The 19,126-nt window shown below is 30.1% G+C and overlaps 1 protein-coding gene and 2 long non-coding RNA genes across 4 annotated transcripts; all 3 read left to right on the forward strand.

Annotated features, from left to right (window-relative positions):
- The first annotated feature begins 481 nt into the window (after nucleotides 1–481).
- On the forward strand, nucleotides 482–1,815 carry LOC111639535. The gene is made up of 3 exons (XR_002759094.1): nucleotides 482–582; nucleotides 668–889; nucleotides 1,137–1,815. It is a non-coding gene; the product is annotated as an uncharacterized LOC111639535 (long non-coding RNA).
- Nucleotides 1,816–5,748: 3,933 nt separating this feature from the next.
- On the forward strand, nucleotides 5,749–8,771 carry LOC111639532. Its single transcript, XR_002759092.1, has 2 exons — nucleotides 5,749–5,790; nucleotides 7,619–8,771. It is a non-coding gene; the product is annotated as an uncharacterized LOC111639532 (long non-coding RNA).
- Nucleotides 8,772–9,004: 233 nt separating this feature from the next.
- LOC111639533 (uncharacterized RNA-binding protein C23E6.01c-like) lies at nucleotides 9,005–18,421 on the forward strand. 2 transcript variants are annotated; one of them, XM_023385418.1, is made up of 5 exons: nucleotides 11,376–11,550; nucleotides 11,625–11,727; nucleotides 13,324–13,421; nucleotides 15,675–15,703; nucleotides 17,532–18,421. In XM_023385418.1, exons 1-4 carry the CDS (start codon nucleotides 11,528–11,530, stop codon nucleotides 15,682–15,684), a joined length of 234 nt encoding a protein of 77 aa, XP_023241186.1. In that variant the 5' UTR covers nucleotides 11,376–11,527; the 3' UTR covers nucleotides 15,685–15,703; nucleotides 17,532–18,421. The 2 variants fall into 2 exon arrangements, with proteins under 2 accessions (XP_023241184.1, XP_023241186.1); XM_023385416.1 differs by lacking the exon at nucleotides 15,675–15,703 and having other exon boundaries at nucleotides 9,005–11,550.
- The last annotated feature ends 705 nt before the right edge of the window (nucleotides 18,422–19,126 follow it).

The following is a 19,126-nucleotide window of genomic DNA, read 5'->3' on the forward strand; positions in this document are numbered from 1 at the left end:
GACATTCAAATTTGACTGACAAAATAGAAAATACGTTATTATAGATGAAAATTTATATTTTAGTAAAAAAAAAAAGGACATTGAGGCATTTTAATTAAATGTTCAGAAAATGTCTGAAATAAAAATATATAAATCATTTTCATTTCTAAAAAAACAATTATGAATAATACTTAAAATTTTTAAGTAGATACCTTTCTAATTATGGGATGTACTGTACCTTAGTTTTATTTATCAATCAACTTTTATTTAATGAAGAAATTCTGCTTTAAAAATTAGCCTTTAATTAATTTAACTTATTCAAATTACATTGTTTTAAAATTAGTTGTTGATAAACTGGAATGATTCAGTTACATTTCTGATGAACTAAAAACTATGGATGTTTATATCTGACTTGTACATTACATAATTTGCTGGTTATGGAGTCAATTTTTTTTAAGTGCTAATATGGAATATTTTAAAATTTCTTATAGTTTAAATTTTAATATATATATATAAATATATTCAACTGGTTGGAGAAAAAAATTTAAAAATTTAATTTTTTCCAGTGTACCAAATAGTAGTTGTTCTGATACTGAAGGAGAGGTGAAAAATTTTTATTTGCATATATTGTAAAAAATAATTTATGATGATTTAATTTATTAAGATTTATTTACTTACATTATTTTAGAGTATAGATCCAAACAGTGCTTTTGTTGCAGTTGCAGCCAATAAGAGTAAAAAATTAGCGACTGCAACACATTTACAGAAAAAGAACTGTAAACAGAACATTTTTCCTTCACCATTAAAGCAAGATAGATATAGTTTTTTAAATTCTGAAACTTGTAAAAAGGGCAAAGAAAATAAAAATAAAAATAATAATAATCAGTCTGCTTGTAAAGGATTCAAAAATGTAAGTTTATTTCATATTAGTATATATAATTATTCATTAAACACAGTAACAAAAAAGCATTATATCATGATAATATTAACATTGTGGTGACTTATAATTATATCTGAATTCTACTTTGTTGTGAATTTCATATTTATCTAAGTGATTCCAAAATAGATACTTGTATAATATTTTTTATTTATGAAATAATTTATTATTATTAAATAATTTAATGAAAAATAAATAAATTTCTTCAATTTTTCTTTAGGGTATTGATCCTAATAGTGCTTTTGTGGCTGTTGCTGCTAGTAAAAGTAAGAGAAATATCTCAATGCAAAAACTTGTAAATGAAGATAATTTTTGTAATAATATAAGGCAAAATAATGATGTACAGAATGTAAGTATATAAGAGGCTGTCTGATGTTATGAAATATTTTGTTTTTCAGTATTTCCTTAAAAAGTTAATTACAAAACAGATATAAATTTTTAAATCAAGTTTGAATGTAAACAGATAATTTATATACAGGGTATCCAATAAGTCTGGAATCATAGGAATCATGTTTGTCTTTGTTTATTCTTTTAAAGTAAAACATCCAAACTGATGTATATGATTAGTGAAAAGTCTGGATATATCCTATTAAACCTATCAGGCATATTTGGCAACTTTTCACTGTGGACTCCCATGACCAAAATTACTTGAATTCATTCATTCTTATTCAGTGCCATACTTGTAAAAGATTAAACGAATACTAGCATAATTCTTATGGTTCCAGACTTATAAGACACATTGTATATTTTGACATTATAATTTTTTGTTTTATATAAATCCTTATTGATTCACAAATCAGATCCATTCCTATGGTCCATTTGTTGTATGCATTTGTCAGTTATGTGTTAAAACATTTAAGTATGTAAGAAAAAAATATTAGCAAAATTAAAAGAACAAATATTAGTATATTTATTTTCTGATTATAACCACTTTTATAAGTTAAAATCAAGGAGCTTTTTGAATACACAAAATATCAGTAATATAATTATCGAGCTTACTCATCAAATTATATTTAATTGGATATAATGCTAATTCAATGATAGTTAAGTTGCATTATTTTTTTGTGGAAAAACTTTTAAAAATCGTTAAAATTTAAAGAATTCATTAAAAATTAGGATGTATCTATATTGGATAATTTATAAATATCTGTATGTGTGTACTGTACAGTACAATCTTGGTAATCTGACATACATGCGACTGGAATGGAGTAAGATTAAGGAGATTGCCAGATTATTGGAAATAAGGTGAATTCAATGGAAAATTTTTTAGAAAAAAGGCATTTGTTTATTTGTATGGTATTAATACATTGTATTAATCAAAAACACAGAATAACAAGAAATTATGAAAGAAGAGAAATCATATCTTACTGTATTTAGAGTTCTCAAATTAATTTCCAACCCTTTTAAAATAATTTTCAATTGTCTTTTGCTATTTTGTGATCTAAGCATGCTGCCATTGTCAGAAATCAGTGTTGCCAAGTTGGTGGTTTTCTACCAAATTTAATGGGAAATTGAAGCATGGAAGATTAGTGGGAGGTACAGTATTTTTTGTGTGAAATTGTTTCAGGGGCTGAATTTTATATTTATACATTATTGTATTATAAGATACTGTGCCTTTTTTCAGCAGCATACAATGATGATCCTAAGAATCTTTAGTGTCATACCTGGAAATCAACCAACCTCTCCTAATGGAAAACACTCCTCCCTTTACCACCAGGGAAGTTGACGATGTAAAGAGGGAAGTTGACGATGCAGGACTAAAGAGGGGGAAGTCTCCCGGCCCTGATGATATAACTAACAACATTGCTCTCTGCCTCTGGGGATTATCCCTGACTTTCTCCTTGGCATGTACAATGCTTAAAGCATAGTATTTTCCCTGATCCCTGGAAAGTGGCCAAGATTGTCCTGGTACCTAAACCAGGCAACCATAAAGATTTCTGCTAGTCTCTCTCTTGCCTGTACTTGGAAAGATTCTTTAACATCTGATCAACAATCAAATATCCTGGTACCTTTAGAACAATCTCCTCCTCCAGGAAAATCAGCTGAAGATGCAATTCACATTGCTATTGATACCATTTGTAATTTATTGAATGACCACAAATATGTGCTCGTGGTCAGCTTGGACATCTCCAAGGCTTTCGACAGCGCCTGGTGGCCCTTCATTCTAAAACAACTCAGGACCTTATGTTGTCCCTCTAACCTATACTATAATTATTATGAAGGACTATTTGAATAACAGATTTGCCATATTACACAAGGACTAACACAATGCCCATAAAACGATCACCAAAGGGTGTCCACAAGGTTCAGTGTGTGGGCCACTACTCTGGAACATCACGTTCAATGCATTTCTACAGGAGAACTTCGGACAGAATAGGCTGATAGCCTATGCCGATGATGTCCTGGTCCTGGTGGGGGACTGCTCTAGGGCTGTCCTCAAGCACAATGGCAACCACCTGCTCAAGAAATTCACTGCTGAGGCATAAAACATAAACTCAATTTCAGTCCTCTAAAGACCAAAGGGATAGTCTTCAACAAATAAGGACAACCAAATTTATACCGAAGGGTACCACACATTAAGATGGACAGCAAAACCATCAAAATTGAGAAAAGCCTTAAATACCTGGGGGTTGTCCTGGATCATCCTCTCCTGGGATGCACATGTTGAGGCCATCACAAAATGCACTGGCCTAAATATGCAGACCTTTGCCCAGGTAGCCAAGAAAACATGGGGCCTTTCTTTGGGTGCTATGAGCACTATTTATGACCATATTTACATCCCAGTGGTGACCTATACCTGTGGCAGCTGGGGCTGGGCGTCCAATAAAGTCCATATTAAAAGGAAGCTCATCTCATCACAACATTGAGAACTCACTCTCTTCACCAAATGCTTCTGGACTGTGTGCAACCTTAGCATTCAAGTTATCACCAAAAAGCTTGCCATTGACCTCATAATCCAATTTAACAGAAAAATTCAAAATATTAAATGAGGTGAAGAAATTAACACCAGCGCTGGAGGGATTAACGTCAACAATTATGAGAGCCCTTATCTGTTTTTGGATACTTCGTTACTTGATAATGAATTTTACTGCCTGGATGGCAACTTCCCTCAAATTCCTGACATGGAGATCTTCACCAATAGATCTAAAATTCAAAACTCAGTTGCCTGTGGTTTTGTTGTCTTTATTAATGGGGAGGAAACTCACTTCAAAAAATACCACCTTAGCAACATATGCACCATCTTTCAACCCAAATTACTTTCTATAAAGATGGGCTTCCTTTGGTCTACTAACAATTATTCTCTCAGCCATATCCATATCATTACTGACAGCTTATCTGCCAACCGTGTTATTAATAGTACAAACTTCCACCTGATTGCTATCAAAATCAGGAATATCATCAACAACACCAGCAATACCATATCAGTCACTTGGACTCATGCTCACCTGGACACTCCTGGCAATGAGCATGCCAACCTCTTGGCATCCCAACCAATCTATGGTTGGGGATGTCTCAATTCCTATAATCTACAACAAAGCCATCAAACACATGTTATGTCAGTTCCTTTGGAAGGATACTCTTTCCACCTGGCAGGATATCTGGAATGAAAAAATAGCTGCATCACGCACAGTTTTATTCCAAACCTTAATGACTTTTTCAAACTTGACTGGTTCACACCTAACTACTTCATGACGCAATCACGATCATACTTCACTACTTCCTCACAGGTCATGGCAAATTTGGCACTTACCTGTCATGTCTCACTAATCATCCTTCTCATCTCTGTCCTGCCTGCCAGGTGGAGGACAGCAGCATACACTACATTTTCGACTGTATTATTCTTAAAGAGGAACGTTTGGAAATAAAACTTCTTTTAAATGCCCATGGGATTTCATGTTGTCCTTCAGATCTTCTCAGCAATGAAGAGATATATCTTGCCTTCTCCAGGATGGCTAAAAAATTTTGCAAACTGTCTCCTGTGATAAGTCCCTACTCTCAATAACCTTCTCTCCTTGGACTTGTGACACAATACATGTCCTGTACAATCATTATATATTTTAACTTTTATATCATTTCTACTATTTTGCATAGTGTATTATTATCAACTCAATTTGTTTTCTATGTATCTTTTGTATTTTACCTATTTCATGCTTAACTATTTATTATAACTCAATTTGTGTACCTTTGCTGTAATATTTACCCTAGTAATCACTGCAATCAAATCCTGCATAGTTTTATGTATATATTTTTTACTACTACTTTGTATGGTGTTTTATTATTAGTAGTTCATTTCATGTTTTATGTATCCTTCATGTATCTTAAGTATTTTATCTATCTTATGTATTACTGCCCACTATTACCTGATTTATGTATTATCTCGATGTTATATCCACTCTAGTTTGTCATATCTTAACTGTATTGTATCTTGGTTGTGCTTTTTGCGATACCAAGCATGTAAAATGTACAGTATATTAATAAACGATTGATTGATTGATTATCATACCTAAAGCTTGGGCTTGATATCATATAGTAGCAAGATGTTCAAAGTTAGTGGAAACTGAAGTTTTGAACTAACAGGAAACTTGTCTACAACTTGGCAATTGTGCCAACAAAATCTGAGAGTCAACTAGTGTTGGGTTACCAAACTAGTAAATGGCAAGATTACTAAAATTGTGCTGTGTACAGTACAGTGCATATACATACATACCATAGATGAATGAATGTACTATACTATATTATAGGACTGTGTTAAAATATAATTTCATATTTNATTTTTTAAAATAAAATTTAATATATTTCTAACAATATTTCTGACGTTTCTTTAATTATTTTTTTCTTTTCTAGCATGTCATAACCTGTTATATTTTAATAAAGTAAGTGTATCTTGAAATATCAATGTTTTTGTTCTTATCTACATTAGATTTCTTTTAAAAATAAGAATAGCATATAAGTACCAATCATTCTTAGTTTAAAATATTCCCATGTTTCTTCTGCGCTATCATAAAATATATCTTGTTTCCTTTTTGGTCTTTCTTTCTACTTTAAAAGTATTTAAAAAATAATAACTGGGATGGTGAATATTAGAATGTTATTTCTCTTTATTTAAATATAAATTTGTTAATAATAATATAATAAATAAATCTTATTTAATTCTTACCTAATAAGTAGATAAAATAATAATAGTTTTATTTTTATAACAAAATTAATTACAATTAATTGTTTTCATTGTATTAAGACAATGACACTTTCTGCTCCTATTTGCTTTGTCTTTGTGATTTTTTTTCTTGGTTGTTTTACTTTGTATTTTGCTTTTATTTCTCTTCCACGCAGTTTTACATTAGGTAAAATTGATGTCAATCAGAATTTATTATGAATTATTCCATCAAATCCATTAGATAAAGCTACATTATCAAACATTATTTTTTATTGTTGTTTAATCAATGATTTCAATATTCTCGTAAACAATTAAATAATGGATTATTTACATTAAGAGGAACATATCTTACAATCTTATTCTGTCATTTAATTTTTTTTTTTTTATTTCTTGAAGATAAAAGAACTCAATTTTAATTAAATAATGTTAAAGTATTTATTTATTAAATTTTTAATTAGCGAATTAAAAGAAGCACTGCTTAATGTTATCATTCATTATTGTCAGTACATGCTAATCCCAAATACAATAAGGAATTTCTACTCTATGAATATACCATTGAATTTGCACTATCTATTATAGAAACTTGAACTTTTTAATTTAATAAATGCATTATTTGGGCAGTTCAAAGCTTCCATTTAGAAGATCTAGTCTCAATTACTTGAATCTTTCATTGACTAGAAGCTCGAATTTTACTGTTCGTGCTAGTTGTATTATTGAGCTTGTTTTTCGGTCGACAATTATCTGGTTTCTAACAGGTCTGTGCATTTTTGAAGGGACCAACCCTTCAAAAATGCACAGACAAACAGAGAGCCAAGTATTTGTTTTCTATTCTCTCATTTAATCTCTATACAATAAATATTCCATACATTGCACTGTCGCAGGAGACCAACCCCTGCCAACTGCGCTAGCGGGGTAATTGTGTGGTAAGGATTAGTCTGTCACTGTGGGGATCTATCAGAAGGTGTGATTGTTATAGCAATACCGTTTGCAATCACTCGTCTATACTTTCCATTGTCGAATGGGTTCGTGACTAAAAGGAAATTTTGACCAGCTGTATAGCCTTAATATGCTAATTCCTTTGTGTTGACAATTGTTGCTACATTTATTTTTGGCATAGACCGTAAAATTTGAGAGAAATTACAAACGAGAGCAGAAAAGAAATCTTTATCTTCTTCTTTCGATGTCATTGTCTTTAACAATACTTAAAAACATTTTATTTTAGTGCAGCATTACTCTTGTACGGTAATACTTCGATTTAACGGACTAATTGCAGCTAGGGGTGTCGATTAAAGCCGGAACTCCGTTTTATAATGATGTATTTTCTTTTTTTCGAAGGCGCGTGTTAAAAAATTGGCAGATTAGTTTGTGTTTTACTTACGTACGAGAAGTTTAATTGCACAGAAAAGTTTTCTAAAATTAACAGGGTGTGATTTTTACATATGACATACTAAACGGAAATTTTGTTCGTTAAATCGGGGTTTTACCGTATCGAAGATATAAGAGCCGTTAAAGCGCCGATTATATTCTGTTCTTTTTTTATTTTACAGTGACAAGCCTGTTATTACGAAAGCACCCCTAACGAGCAAAGTAAGTGGACCAGTCAACGGAAACGAATGCTATTTTTGGAGAACCACGGGTTGCGTTTACGGTGACAAATGTCTCTACCATCATATAAAACAGAACAAAGGAATAGATAAAAAAGCCTGGCACGATAAAAAATAATATATTTTCCATATTTTAGATTATAAAAAAAATTTATAAACCCAACAAAATACTATTTGAAAAATTTTGTACCAAGCCAAACGTTTTTGTCGTTTTTTTTTTTTGTTTTCTTTTGTTCGGACTTCGTCTCCATATTTTGGGATTCAAAAAATATCCAATTTTATCGCATGTTATTGTTTTAAACGTTTCCAAAAGTTCAACATTACTTAAAATATTTTAAAATAATTATAAAAAAAATATAAACAATTTCGGTTGGTGACGTGTCCGGATAACTTCACGTGGCAAAAGTCCTTTGTTTTGTTCTGTACGCGCTTTCTGCCTGGAATTTTATTTTTATTTATTTATTTTAATGATTTATCGGTCAAGATGAACATTGAATGACTGTACAGACAAGTTTTGCTACTCAGATTTTCTTATTCTTTTCGCTCTTTCTCACTCGTAACAAATTTTCCTGTGGTCGATCCGAATGTGCCCTAAAGATTTCACACAAACAAAATATTTATACAAATATCTACCGCTATTTTCTCAATGGTATGTAAGATACAAAGTTGCATTTATCATTTGTTTTTTTTTTTTTTTTCAAAAAAATACTTGAATTTTGGTGTAAGTACAATTTTTGTTTCTCTCGCTTTAGCTGTAAGTTTAGTCTCTTTTATAAATTTAATTTTATTATGATATACTTGAAAATAGTAATAAAGTTATATGTTGTTTATAACTTTAGTAGTTCTGGATTTGTGCTTCTTTATCACTGGAATTTAATCTTCGTTCCGAGTTTTGCAAAGCGAAACAAAGATGTCGGGAGTGGTGAAATATTATCGTTTATAATTCGGTTGTTTGCTTATCATTTTATGAATAATTCGCGTGGTTTATGCCAAGTACAGTAAATAATGATCCTTATAGTTGTTGTGTGTTAATTTTATACGTATATTTGAAATCACAATAAACACACGTAAGCTAGTTTATATGTATATAAGGATATACAAGTACTGTAATGAAATTAAGAGCTGCTTCAGGAGAGAGACAGAGTAAGGCCGTCTAGATGATACAGACAGCAAGAATTTGTTGTTGTAATATGAATAAATACCTTTCAGATATTTCAGAATGCGAATTTTTGGCACTAAAAAATGGAAAGAAAGCTTTAGTCAGCTTAGTAATGAATAAATTAGTTGTAAATGAGCTTTGTTTTCAAAATAATATATATATATATNAAACCTTTCCTATGTGTTCAGGTTGATTTCGCCCATGTCACATGATTAAACTGCGAGCGCTGTTGTTTTCTTTCAGAGATAGTTACCTTTCTTTTGCAACGTAATAAAAATGACGCTTCAAGAACAGTTCTGCAACATTAAATTTTGTCAGCGTTTAAGTAAAACACCTATGGAGACTTTAAAATTGCTAAGAAAGGTTACAGTGATTTTACCATGGCGAAATCAAAGCTGTACAAATGGCATCGGCGTTTTAAAGAGGGCTGAGAATCCATCGCAGACGATGAACGTTCTTCGACTTCACAGAACAAGGAAAATGTTGAGTTGGTCTCTCAATATGTTCTCAAAGATTGTCGCCAAACCCTTGAAAAAATTTCTGCAGCTACTCACTTATCAGAGACTAGTTGCCAGCATATTTTAACAGAAAATCTTAACATGCACCGAGCAAAGGAAAGGTCATGATAAAGGTGTTTTTTTTTTGATTCTCAAGGAATTGTTCATTTACAATTTATTCCCGAAGGCAAAACAGCAAACAAGGAGCATTATCTAGACATTTTATGTCATTTGAGCAAATTCATTTGTCGTAAATGGCCACAGATCTGGCAAAGTGGAGACTGGTACCTTCTGCATGACAACTCAAATTAATGTGCTTCCACACCCCGCCTTTTCACCGGACTTAGCCCCGTGAGATTTTTATTTGTTTCCATCAATGAAAAAGCATTTGCAGGGACGCTGTTTTGTGTCATCAGATGAGGTGAGAGCAGCACCGAAGGAGGCCTTACGGAAGGTTTCAAAAAATGGCTTCCAGCGGTACTTCCAGAAGTTATACGAGTGCTGGCAAAAGTGTATTGTTGCCCAAGATGATTACTTTAAAGATGGTTGGTTATGCATCGGCAATATAATCTTTTTAAGGTAAGGAATTTTAAGCCAAGTCCCCAAACTTTTGGATCGTACTACGTATATGTAGGGAAACCCTGGCTATCGCAGTTTCAATTAATAAGGTTCTCAAATTATTACAGGTACTGATTATGTTCTAAAATCCTGAATATTTCTTCAAAACTTTGAGATTTTGTAGCTTTTTTGTGACAAATGACTGTTTTAATTAGAATTTCTAAGTTCAAAGTATGAAATGTTGGGTTCTTGTTTTTTAATGATTTCATGATGTGATATGTTTTTGGCATTCAATCCAGTTTGTTTTTCACTTAATGCATGCAGAACCCAAACATCATTTCTTTTGCAACCATACCAAGACAAAGGGTTTTTACAATGCTTATTTGCAATGTAATGAGAGTTACTGTGAATTCCTGAGTAGTTATTCAATAAATTTTTGAAATTTCTGTCTGTAACATTTTTTCATTGACAGCTTTTCAAAAAGTGCTGGGCATGCACCCAATATGTTTTGAATCCCTTCGATCAAAATTTCCTGATTGAGATTAAATTTCAACTGGTAGCACCGAAAAAGTTTGCAATTTATTTTGCTACATAAATCTTCAATTTAAAATTTTGTCAATCAGTACAGTTTTGTGATTCCAGCCTGTGGACCAGAGGTGTTTTCAATATTTAAAGTATATTATCCACATAACCTATGTAAGACTTAGCAAGGCAATTGAAAAACAAGAATCTTTGATAGATTTTTGTGAAAATTCTAGCATAAAAATGCTCTTCAAAACATTAATGAAGCATGGAAAGAAGTTATGTTAATTGATATGAGAGCTGTTCAGCAAAAACTTATTCTTGAATGTGCAAATGATTTTGAAGGATTTGACTCCGAAATTAGTGGTACAATAGAAGAAATTATATTGGATCTAGGAGTATAGATAAGGAAAATATTCAAGAATTGCATCAGTCTCATGACTTGATATAAGATAACTCTAGACAAATTTATGTCAACAGAAATTTTCACTGCAAATAAAGCAAGTTATATATCACTGTTTTCTATTGTATTGAAATTGGAAAGCTCTTCAGTTGCTGTGTTAGGCTCATTTGCATCTTCCCACATGCAGTCATAACATTCTGTCTAAAACATTGGAAATATAACATTTCTTGAAGGAGTCCACACAACTTTTTCTGGAATTTTCATCCAAGTACTTATGACATAATAGACACAAGATTGAGCTAAGTTGACCCCTTAAATATTCTCTATTACTAATATTTGTCTAATAAAATCACTAAAATGATACAATGGAATTAATGATAGAGAAATAAGATGCATGACTCTAGAGGTTACTAATTAAGACAAATTATATCCAATCTAAGATGCTAAAATCTGAAAAAAGTGAATCTTAAATTTGAGTAAATACAGTATATGACAATTGAGTAACTAAACTTGTACACATTATATGTTGTAGTATATTCACAATATTTTATCTTTAATATCTGTTTATTCTAATAAATCTGTAATTTATAATATAACCAGTTTTGTTCTCAAATAATTTACTTTCAACGATCAAATACTTTTTCAGTCCAAGAAATCCTGAAGGCCACACGACAATATGGGTTGGAAACGTGCGCCAGGATGTTACAGATAAAATGTTGATTAATTTGTTCACAAAGTAAGAGCTATATCACTTACATTTAAATATGATGATAAAAAATGAAATAAAATTATTTATTTCATTCATTACAGATTTGGAGACGTTATTAGTTTACGTGTTTTACGAGAAAAATATTGTGCATTTGTTAATTATACTAATAAATGGTCTGCTGGGAGAGCTATGAAGGCTTTACAAGTGAGTTTTACATATTTTTTCTTTTTATATAATTTTACTTGTGTATAAATATTTTTATCTTTATTTTTTGTAAATATCTGCTTAAATTATAATTCAGAAAATTATGTACTGGTTGAATTATTAAATTACCTTAATTAATATTTGATTAAAGAAAAAGTTTACTTCTGAGGTTAGACTTGATGGTGCGAGAAATTGATGGTACCAACTGATTTGTTATGTGCTACTAATTTATTTAGTTTGATTCTCAAATATTATTCCTTGAATTTAGAGTAAATAAATAAAGTCTACAACAGCTGGCACTTGTTATATAAAGTATAAAGCCTTCAGTAATTACAATATTTCAAATTAAAATACACTCCCATAGTTTGGTTAATTTAATGATTATTAAAGATAATTGGTAAAATTACTTTCCAAAATTAACTTGGAAGCTTTGTGAAAGGATAAATAAATTTTTGCTGTTTTGCATCAAAAATTGACATTCAGAAAACAGTTTATTAATATTAGTTTTATATGAATCTAATTATTAACAACAAAAAATTTGTTATAATTTTATTTGTTTAATATATTTGGCATAATTTTCTGATTGGGATACTTGATTAAAAATATTCCAAATAAATTATCAAGCACTTTGTTAATTGAAGAGAGACTGTATAACAAATGTCAAAGTAAAGTTGATGCTGAATTCAAATGCACTTAATTACATAATAAAATATAGCTGATAATATAGCAAAGAATGTTTGTTTTCTAATTTTGAACACAGGAAATATTGCTGAATCAAAATCAAAGCAAGTAAGAGCTTCAAATTATATAAATTTAGAGAAGAGTGTTTTTATTGATTTGGTTCAAAAATATAAAAGCATAATTGAAACTATAGGAACTGAGCATATTACAGTTAAATATACTGTTCAAAAATGAAATTGCAACACCACAAAGGAATGTGTATAGCCACATGAAAATTACAGGACCAGTAGAGGTGACAGATATATGCAAATGATTAAAAGAACAGAGATATGCAACAGACCTGTTTATTCAATAACGAATGTAGTCTTTATGGGCCACTGTGGTGAGGCATACTATCAATGAGGCAATTAATGGTTGCCTAAGGTATCCCTTACCAGGCTGCATCCACTGCGTGTTGCCTGGTATGTGGTGGTGGTTTCCAAATGAGTCAGATGAGGTCCCACAGGTATTCAATAGGAGAGAGATCCAGCAAGGCTGGTGAGAGTTTATCATGCAACATATGGTTGGGCATTATCTTTCTGGAGCACCATGTTGGGTACAGCCTGCACCAGTGGCTGAACCACAGGCCCACAATTCATGTGACATACTGGTCTGCTATCGGGGTACTGGAAATGTGCACCAGGGCTGTACACTGATCAAACAAGATGCCTCCCCAAACCATGGGGCCTCCCTGGGACCTAATGTAACTGTGATATTTACTATAGTATTTTACTATAAATATATAAAATTTTATTTTGAAAGAGAATGTTACATTTTATTTATGAATCTTTACATGATTAACAAAAACATATAAAAAAAAGTGTTTTAGAATTTATCATTAATGAACTTAAAAGGTTATGAATATTATTATTTCAGGGATATAAATTAGCAGGACAGAATCTTGTGATACGATATCCAAACAATCCTCTGCCTCCTAAGACAATTGTTGCAATTACTAAGAAAACAAAATCAGGGTAAGTGCTTTTATATGAATTTTAGTATAAGTACCAAAATAATTGAAAATATGTAGACGTCAAATAGAATTTCAATTTTAAGATTTTCAGTTTTTTCTATTGAATTTGATTAAAATAACTAATTTAATATAAAATTTTTATTTAAATTTTAATAATGTATGTAGACACAGGTATAATTTCACAACAGATTGTTATAGAATACTATATGTAAGTCTAAAAATTTATCAGGATGTGTCATGCTTTAGAAGATAAATAAAGATGATCTTAATTCATATTAAGAGTTTTAATGACATTTATACAATGACATATACAGTTCTTCTAAAACTGCATTGTTTTATGAACAAATAAAAAGATTGTCAAGGCAGTGAAGTGGTAGTGCATTACACTTTCATCAGAAAACCTTTGATTGAAATCATGCTTTGCAATTAATTAAAAGAAAAATAAGTATGTTATTCTTTTATACAAATCTAATATTAATAACTTAAACAAGGCCATCTCTATTGTCATTAGTAATAAAGAAATCATAAAAACAAATTAACTATTGGGCTAGAACTTGACTCATTAATCAGAGAGCTGTTACATGCTTTGTACTAAGAGCAGGTTGTTATCTGCTTTCAAATGAGTCATGTGTTTAAAAAATTGGCATTGTTGCCTGTCTAGTTTGCAGTAGTTGCATTGTGAAGTGTTACTCTACACCAAATTTCTTCTTTTAGATTTTTTGTAATTAATAATTTTTAATTATTAAATTTACTATAAAATGGCACTTAGCCATTCCGGTTCCAAATTATGTTAATTAATTATTGAATAAAAACAGCATTTTAATTTCAGAGATTCTTTGGCTATTTTTGATTTTAGTTCTTATCATATATGTTTTTACAATAAAGTTGTGTATCAATTATTTAAAAAGCCATATTGTAAAATATTCAGCAGCTTTTAAACAATCAGATTTCCCAAAAGCATCCACTAAACTTAGGTTGTACTGTGTGTTTTTTCAAACATTTATTGTTTTTTAATTATAATGTGTATGTACATTTTTATCATCATTATTTTGTTAATAGTCATTATTTTTATATCTAATGAATGTCCTAATTTTTTCACTTAGAAAAATTTATTAGTCTTTACATCATTGCAAAGAAAAGTGAACAGTGCACAAATATTTGCACAATAAACTGTGACAAAAATAAATATTTGTGCAAGAAATTGAAATTTATTTATAGAAGAGTAGAACGATTTCAACGACAGTTCTCGGGAATAAATATAAAACGCAACACGATCGACATCACAAATACCACAGCAGTCTCTGATGTAACCAATAGATTTTTGTCTATGATAACAAATATCGAGACTTCGTCGGACGGTGAATTTACATAACGGTTACGTCTTATATATGTCATTATTACAAAATATAATTTGTTTACTAATCGACACGATACACAATGGAGTGAAATAAGATGCAAAGCAAAACTCATTATTCTTTCAATTATTATACATAACATAATATATAAATCAATACTGAAAATGCAATACAGAAACTAAATTGGCTTTTTCTAAATGAAGAAAATAAATTGTATTTATTAGAATTAAGAGTAATGACCAGTTTAATAAAGAAAATCTTACAGAGAAAAATAATTGAAAAAATTATTCAGAATCTACAAATTTAATGTAAAGATTAAAGAAAATTACTAAATAAAAATTAAAGTAGAAATGACTATTTTTGCATTTAAAGAAGAAATGAATTTTTTTTATTAAACACACGAAAAGATCATTAAGGAGATCGGATAAATGTCACCATTAAAAGAAGTGAAAACTCTCCAGGTGTTTAATTGAGAAAGAAATCAAATTCAATTAAATAAATAAATTGCATTAAAAAAAGTGAATTTTTAATATTTGTCACATTATACACATTAATAATGGAAATAATTCTGTTAGTTTAACTACATAAATGAAATTATGGTAGAATATATTTTATTTCTCAATAAATGTTTCTTATAATGATAAAAGCTTTTTGTAATTTCATAAAACTGACCGAAAGACATTCAATCTTTTCTTCTCTTTGAAATTTAATTGTGTTTTTGTCTGAAATTCTATAAATTATTAAACTGTCTTTTCTCTCTTACGATATTTCTTTCTTTTACTTGTTAAACATTTAACTGCCTTTGAGTAAACAACTTTTATTGCTATTTTTTAAAATAAAATTTAATATATTTCTAACAATATTTCTGACGTTTCTTTAATTATTTTTTTCTTTTCTAGCATGTCATAACCTGTTATATTTTAATAAAGTAAGTGTATCTTGAAATATCAATGTTTTTGTTCTTATCTACATTAGATTTCTTTTAAAAATAAGAATAGCATATAAGTACCAATCATTCTTAGTTTAAAATATTCCCATGTTTCTTCTGCGCTATCATAAAATATATCTTGTTTCCTTTTTGGTCTTTCTTTCTACTTTAAAAGTATTTAAAAAATAATAACTGGGATGGTGAATATTAGAATGTTATTTCTCTTTATTTAAATATAAATTTGTTAATAATAATATAATAAATAAATCTTATTTAATTCTTACCTAATAAGTAGATAAAATAATAATAGTTTTATTTTTATAACAAAATTAATTACAATTAATTGTTTTCATTGTATTAAGACAATGACACTTTCTGCTCCTATTTGCTTTGTCTTTGTGATTTTTTTTCTTGGTTGTTTTACTTTGTATTTTGCTTTTATTTCTCTTCCACGCAGTTTTACATTAGGTAAAATTGATGTCAATCAGAATTTATTATGAATTATTCCATCAAATCCATTAGATAAAGCTACATTATCAAACATTATTTTTTATTGTTGTTTAATCAATGATTTCAATATTCTCGTAAACAATTAAATAATGGATTATTTACATTAAGAGGAACATATCTTACAATCTTATTCTGTCATTTAATTTTTTTTTTTTTATTTCTTGAAGATAAAAGAACTCAATTTTAATTAAATAATGTTAAAGTATTTATTTATTAAATTTTTAATTAGCGAATTAAAAGAAGCACTGCTTAATGTTATCATTCATTATTGTCAGTACATGCTAATCCCAAATACAATAAGGAATTTCTACTCTATGAATATACCATTGAATTTGCACTATCTATTATAGAAACTTGAACTTTTTAATTTAATAAATGCATTATTTGGGCAGTTCAAAGCTTCCATTTAGAAGATCTAGTCTCAATTACTTGAATCTTTCATTGACTAGAAGCTCGAATTTTACTGTTCGTGCTAGTTGTATTATTGAGCTTGTTTTTCGGTCGACAATTATCTGGTTTCTAACAGGTCTGTGCATTTTTGAAGGGACCAACCCTTCAAAAATGCACAGACAAACAGAGAGCCAAGTATTTGTTTTCTATTCTCTCATTTAATCTCTATACAATAAATATTCCATACATTGCACTGTCGCAGGAGACCAACCCCTGCCAACTGCGCTAGCGGGGTAATTGTGTGGTAAGGATTAGTCTGTCACTGTGGGGATCTATCAGAAGGTGTGATTGTTATAGCAATACCGTTTGCAATCACTCGTCTATACTTTCCATTGTCGAATGGGTTCGTGACTAAAAGGAAATTTTGACCAGCTGTATAGCCTTAATATGCTAATTCCTTTGTGTTGACAATTGTTGCTACATTTATTTTTGGCATAGACCGTAAAATTTGAGAGAAATTACAAACGAGAGCAGAAAAGAAATCTTTATCTTCTTCTTTCGATGTCATTGTCTTTAACAATACTTAAAAACATTTTATTTTAGTGCAGCATTACTCTTGTACGGTAATACTTCGATTTAACGGACTAATTGCAGCTAGGGGTGTCGATTAAAGCCGGAACTCCGTTTTATAATGATGTATTTTCTTTTTTTCGAAGGCGCGTGTTAAAAAATTGGCAGATTAGTTTGTGTTTTACTTACGTACGAGAAGTTTAATTGCACAGAAAAGTTTTCTAAAATTAACAGGGTGTGATTTTTACATATGACATACTAAACGGAAATTTTGTTCGTTAAATCGGGGTTTTACCGTATCGAAGATATAAGAGCCGTTAAAGCGCCGATTATATTCTGTTCTTTTTTTATTTTACAGTGACAAGCCTGTTATTACGAAAGCACCCCTAACGAGCAAAGTAAGTGGACCAGTCAACGGAAACGAATGCTATTTTTGGAGAACCACGGGTTGCGTTTACGGTGACAAATGTCTCTACCATCATATAAAACAGAACAAAGGAATAGATAAAAAAGCCTGGCACGATAAAAAATAATATATTTTCCATATTTTAGATTATAAAAAAAATTTATAAACCCAACAAAATACTATTTGAAAAATTTTGTACCAAGCCAAACGTTTTTGTCGTTTTTTTTTTTTGTTTTCTTTTGTTCGGACTTCGTCTCCATATTTTGGGATTCAAAAAATATCCAATTTTATCGCATGTTATTGTTTTAAACGTTTCCAAAAGTTCAACATTACTTAAAATATTTTAAAATAATTATAAAAAAAATATAAACAATTTCGGTTGGTGACGTGTCCGGATAACTTCACGTGGCAAAAGTCCTTTGTTTTGTTCTGTACGCGCTTTCTGCCTGGAATTTTATTTTTATTTATTTATTTTAATGATTTATCGGTCAAGATGAACATTGAATGACTGTACAGACAAGTTTTGCTACTCAGATTTTCTTATTCTTTTCGCTCTTTCTCACTCGTAACAAATTTTCCTGTGGTCGATCCGAATGTGCCCTAAAGATTTCACACAAACAAAATATTTATACAAATATCTACCGCTATTTTCTCAATGGTATGTAAGATACAAAGTTGCATTTATCATTTGTTTTTTTTTTTTTTTTCAAAAAAATACTTGAATTTTGGTGTAAGTACAATTTTTGTTTCTCTCGCTTTAGCTGTAAGTTTAGTCTCTTTTATAAATTTAATTTTATTATGATATACTTGAAAATAGTAATAAAGTTATATGTTGTTTATAACTTTAGTAGTTCTGGATTTGTGCTTCTTTATCACTGGAATTTAATCTTCGTTCCGAGTTTTGCAAAGCGAAACAAAGATGTCGGGAGTGGTGAAGTATTATCGTTTATAATTCGGTTGTTTGCTTATCATTTTATGAATAATTCGCGTGGTTTATGCCAAGTACAGTAAATAATGATCCTTATAGTTGTTGTGTGTTAATTTTATACGTATATTTGAAATCACAATAAACACACGTGAGCTAGTTTATATGTATATAAGGATATACAAGTACTGTAATGAAATTAAGAGCTGCTTCAGGAGAGAGACAGAGTAAGGCCGTCTAGATGATACAGACAGCAAGAATTTGTTGTTGTAATATGAATAAATACCTTTCAGATATTTCAGAATGCGAATTTTTGGCACTAAAAAATGGAAAGAAAGCTTTAGTCAGCTTAGTAATGAATAAATTAGTTGTAAATGAGCTTTGTTTTCAAAATAATATATATATATATACACAATTACAGTAAAATATGATGTATTATAATAAGTGTGTGTGTATTCAGGAATTTCGTGACAATATGACGTGTATTCAATATAGTGGCCTTCTGTAGTGTGATGTATATGTTTCTATTCAATTTTAATGTTCCCAGGCTTTTGTGTAGCGTGTGTGAGGACCAGTACCTGTAGAGGAGAAAACGACAAGTACTGGTACAATAAGCACCCTT

This window comes from Centruroides sculpturatus, unplaced genomic scaffold (assembly GCF_000671375.1).
Source record: "Centruroides sculpturatus isolate CEXI.00-Female unplaced genomic scaffold, Cexi_2.0 scaffold1018, whole genome shotgun sequence".
Taxonomy (NCBI): domain Eukaryota; kingdom Metazoa; phylum Arthropoda; class Arachnida; order Scorpiones; family Buthidae; genus Centruroides; species Centruroides sculpturatus.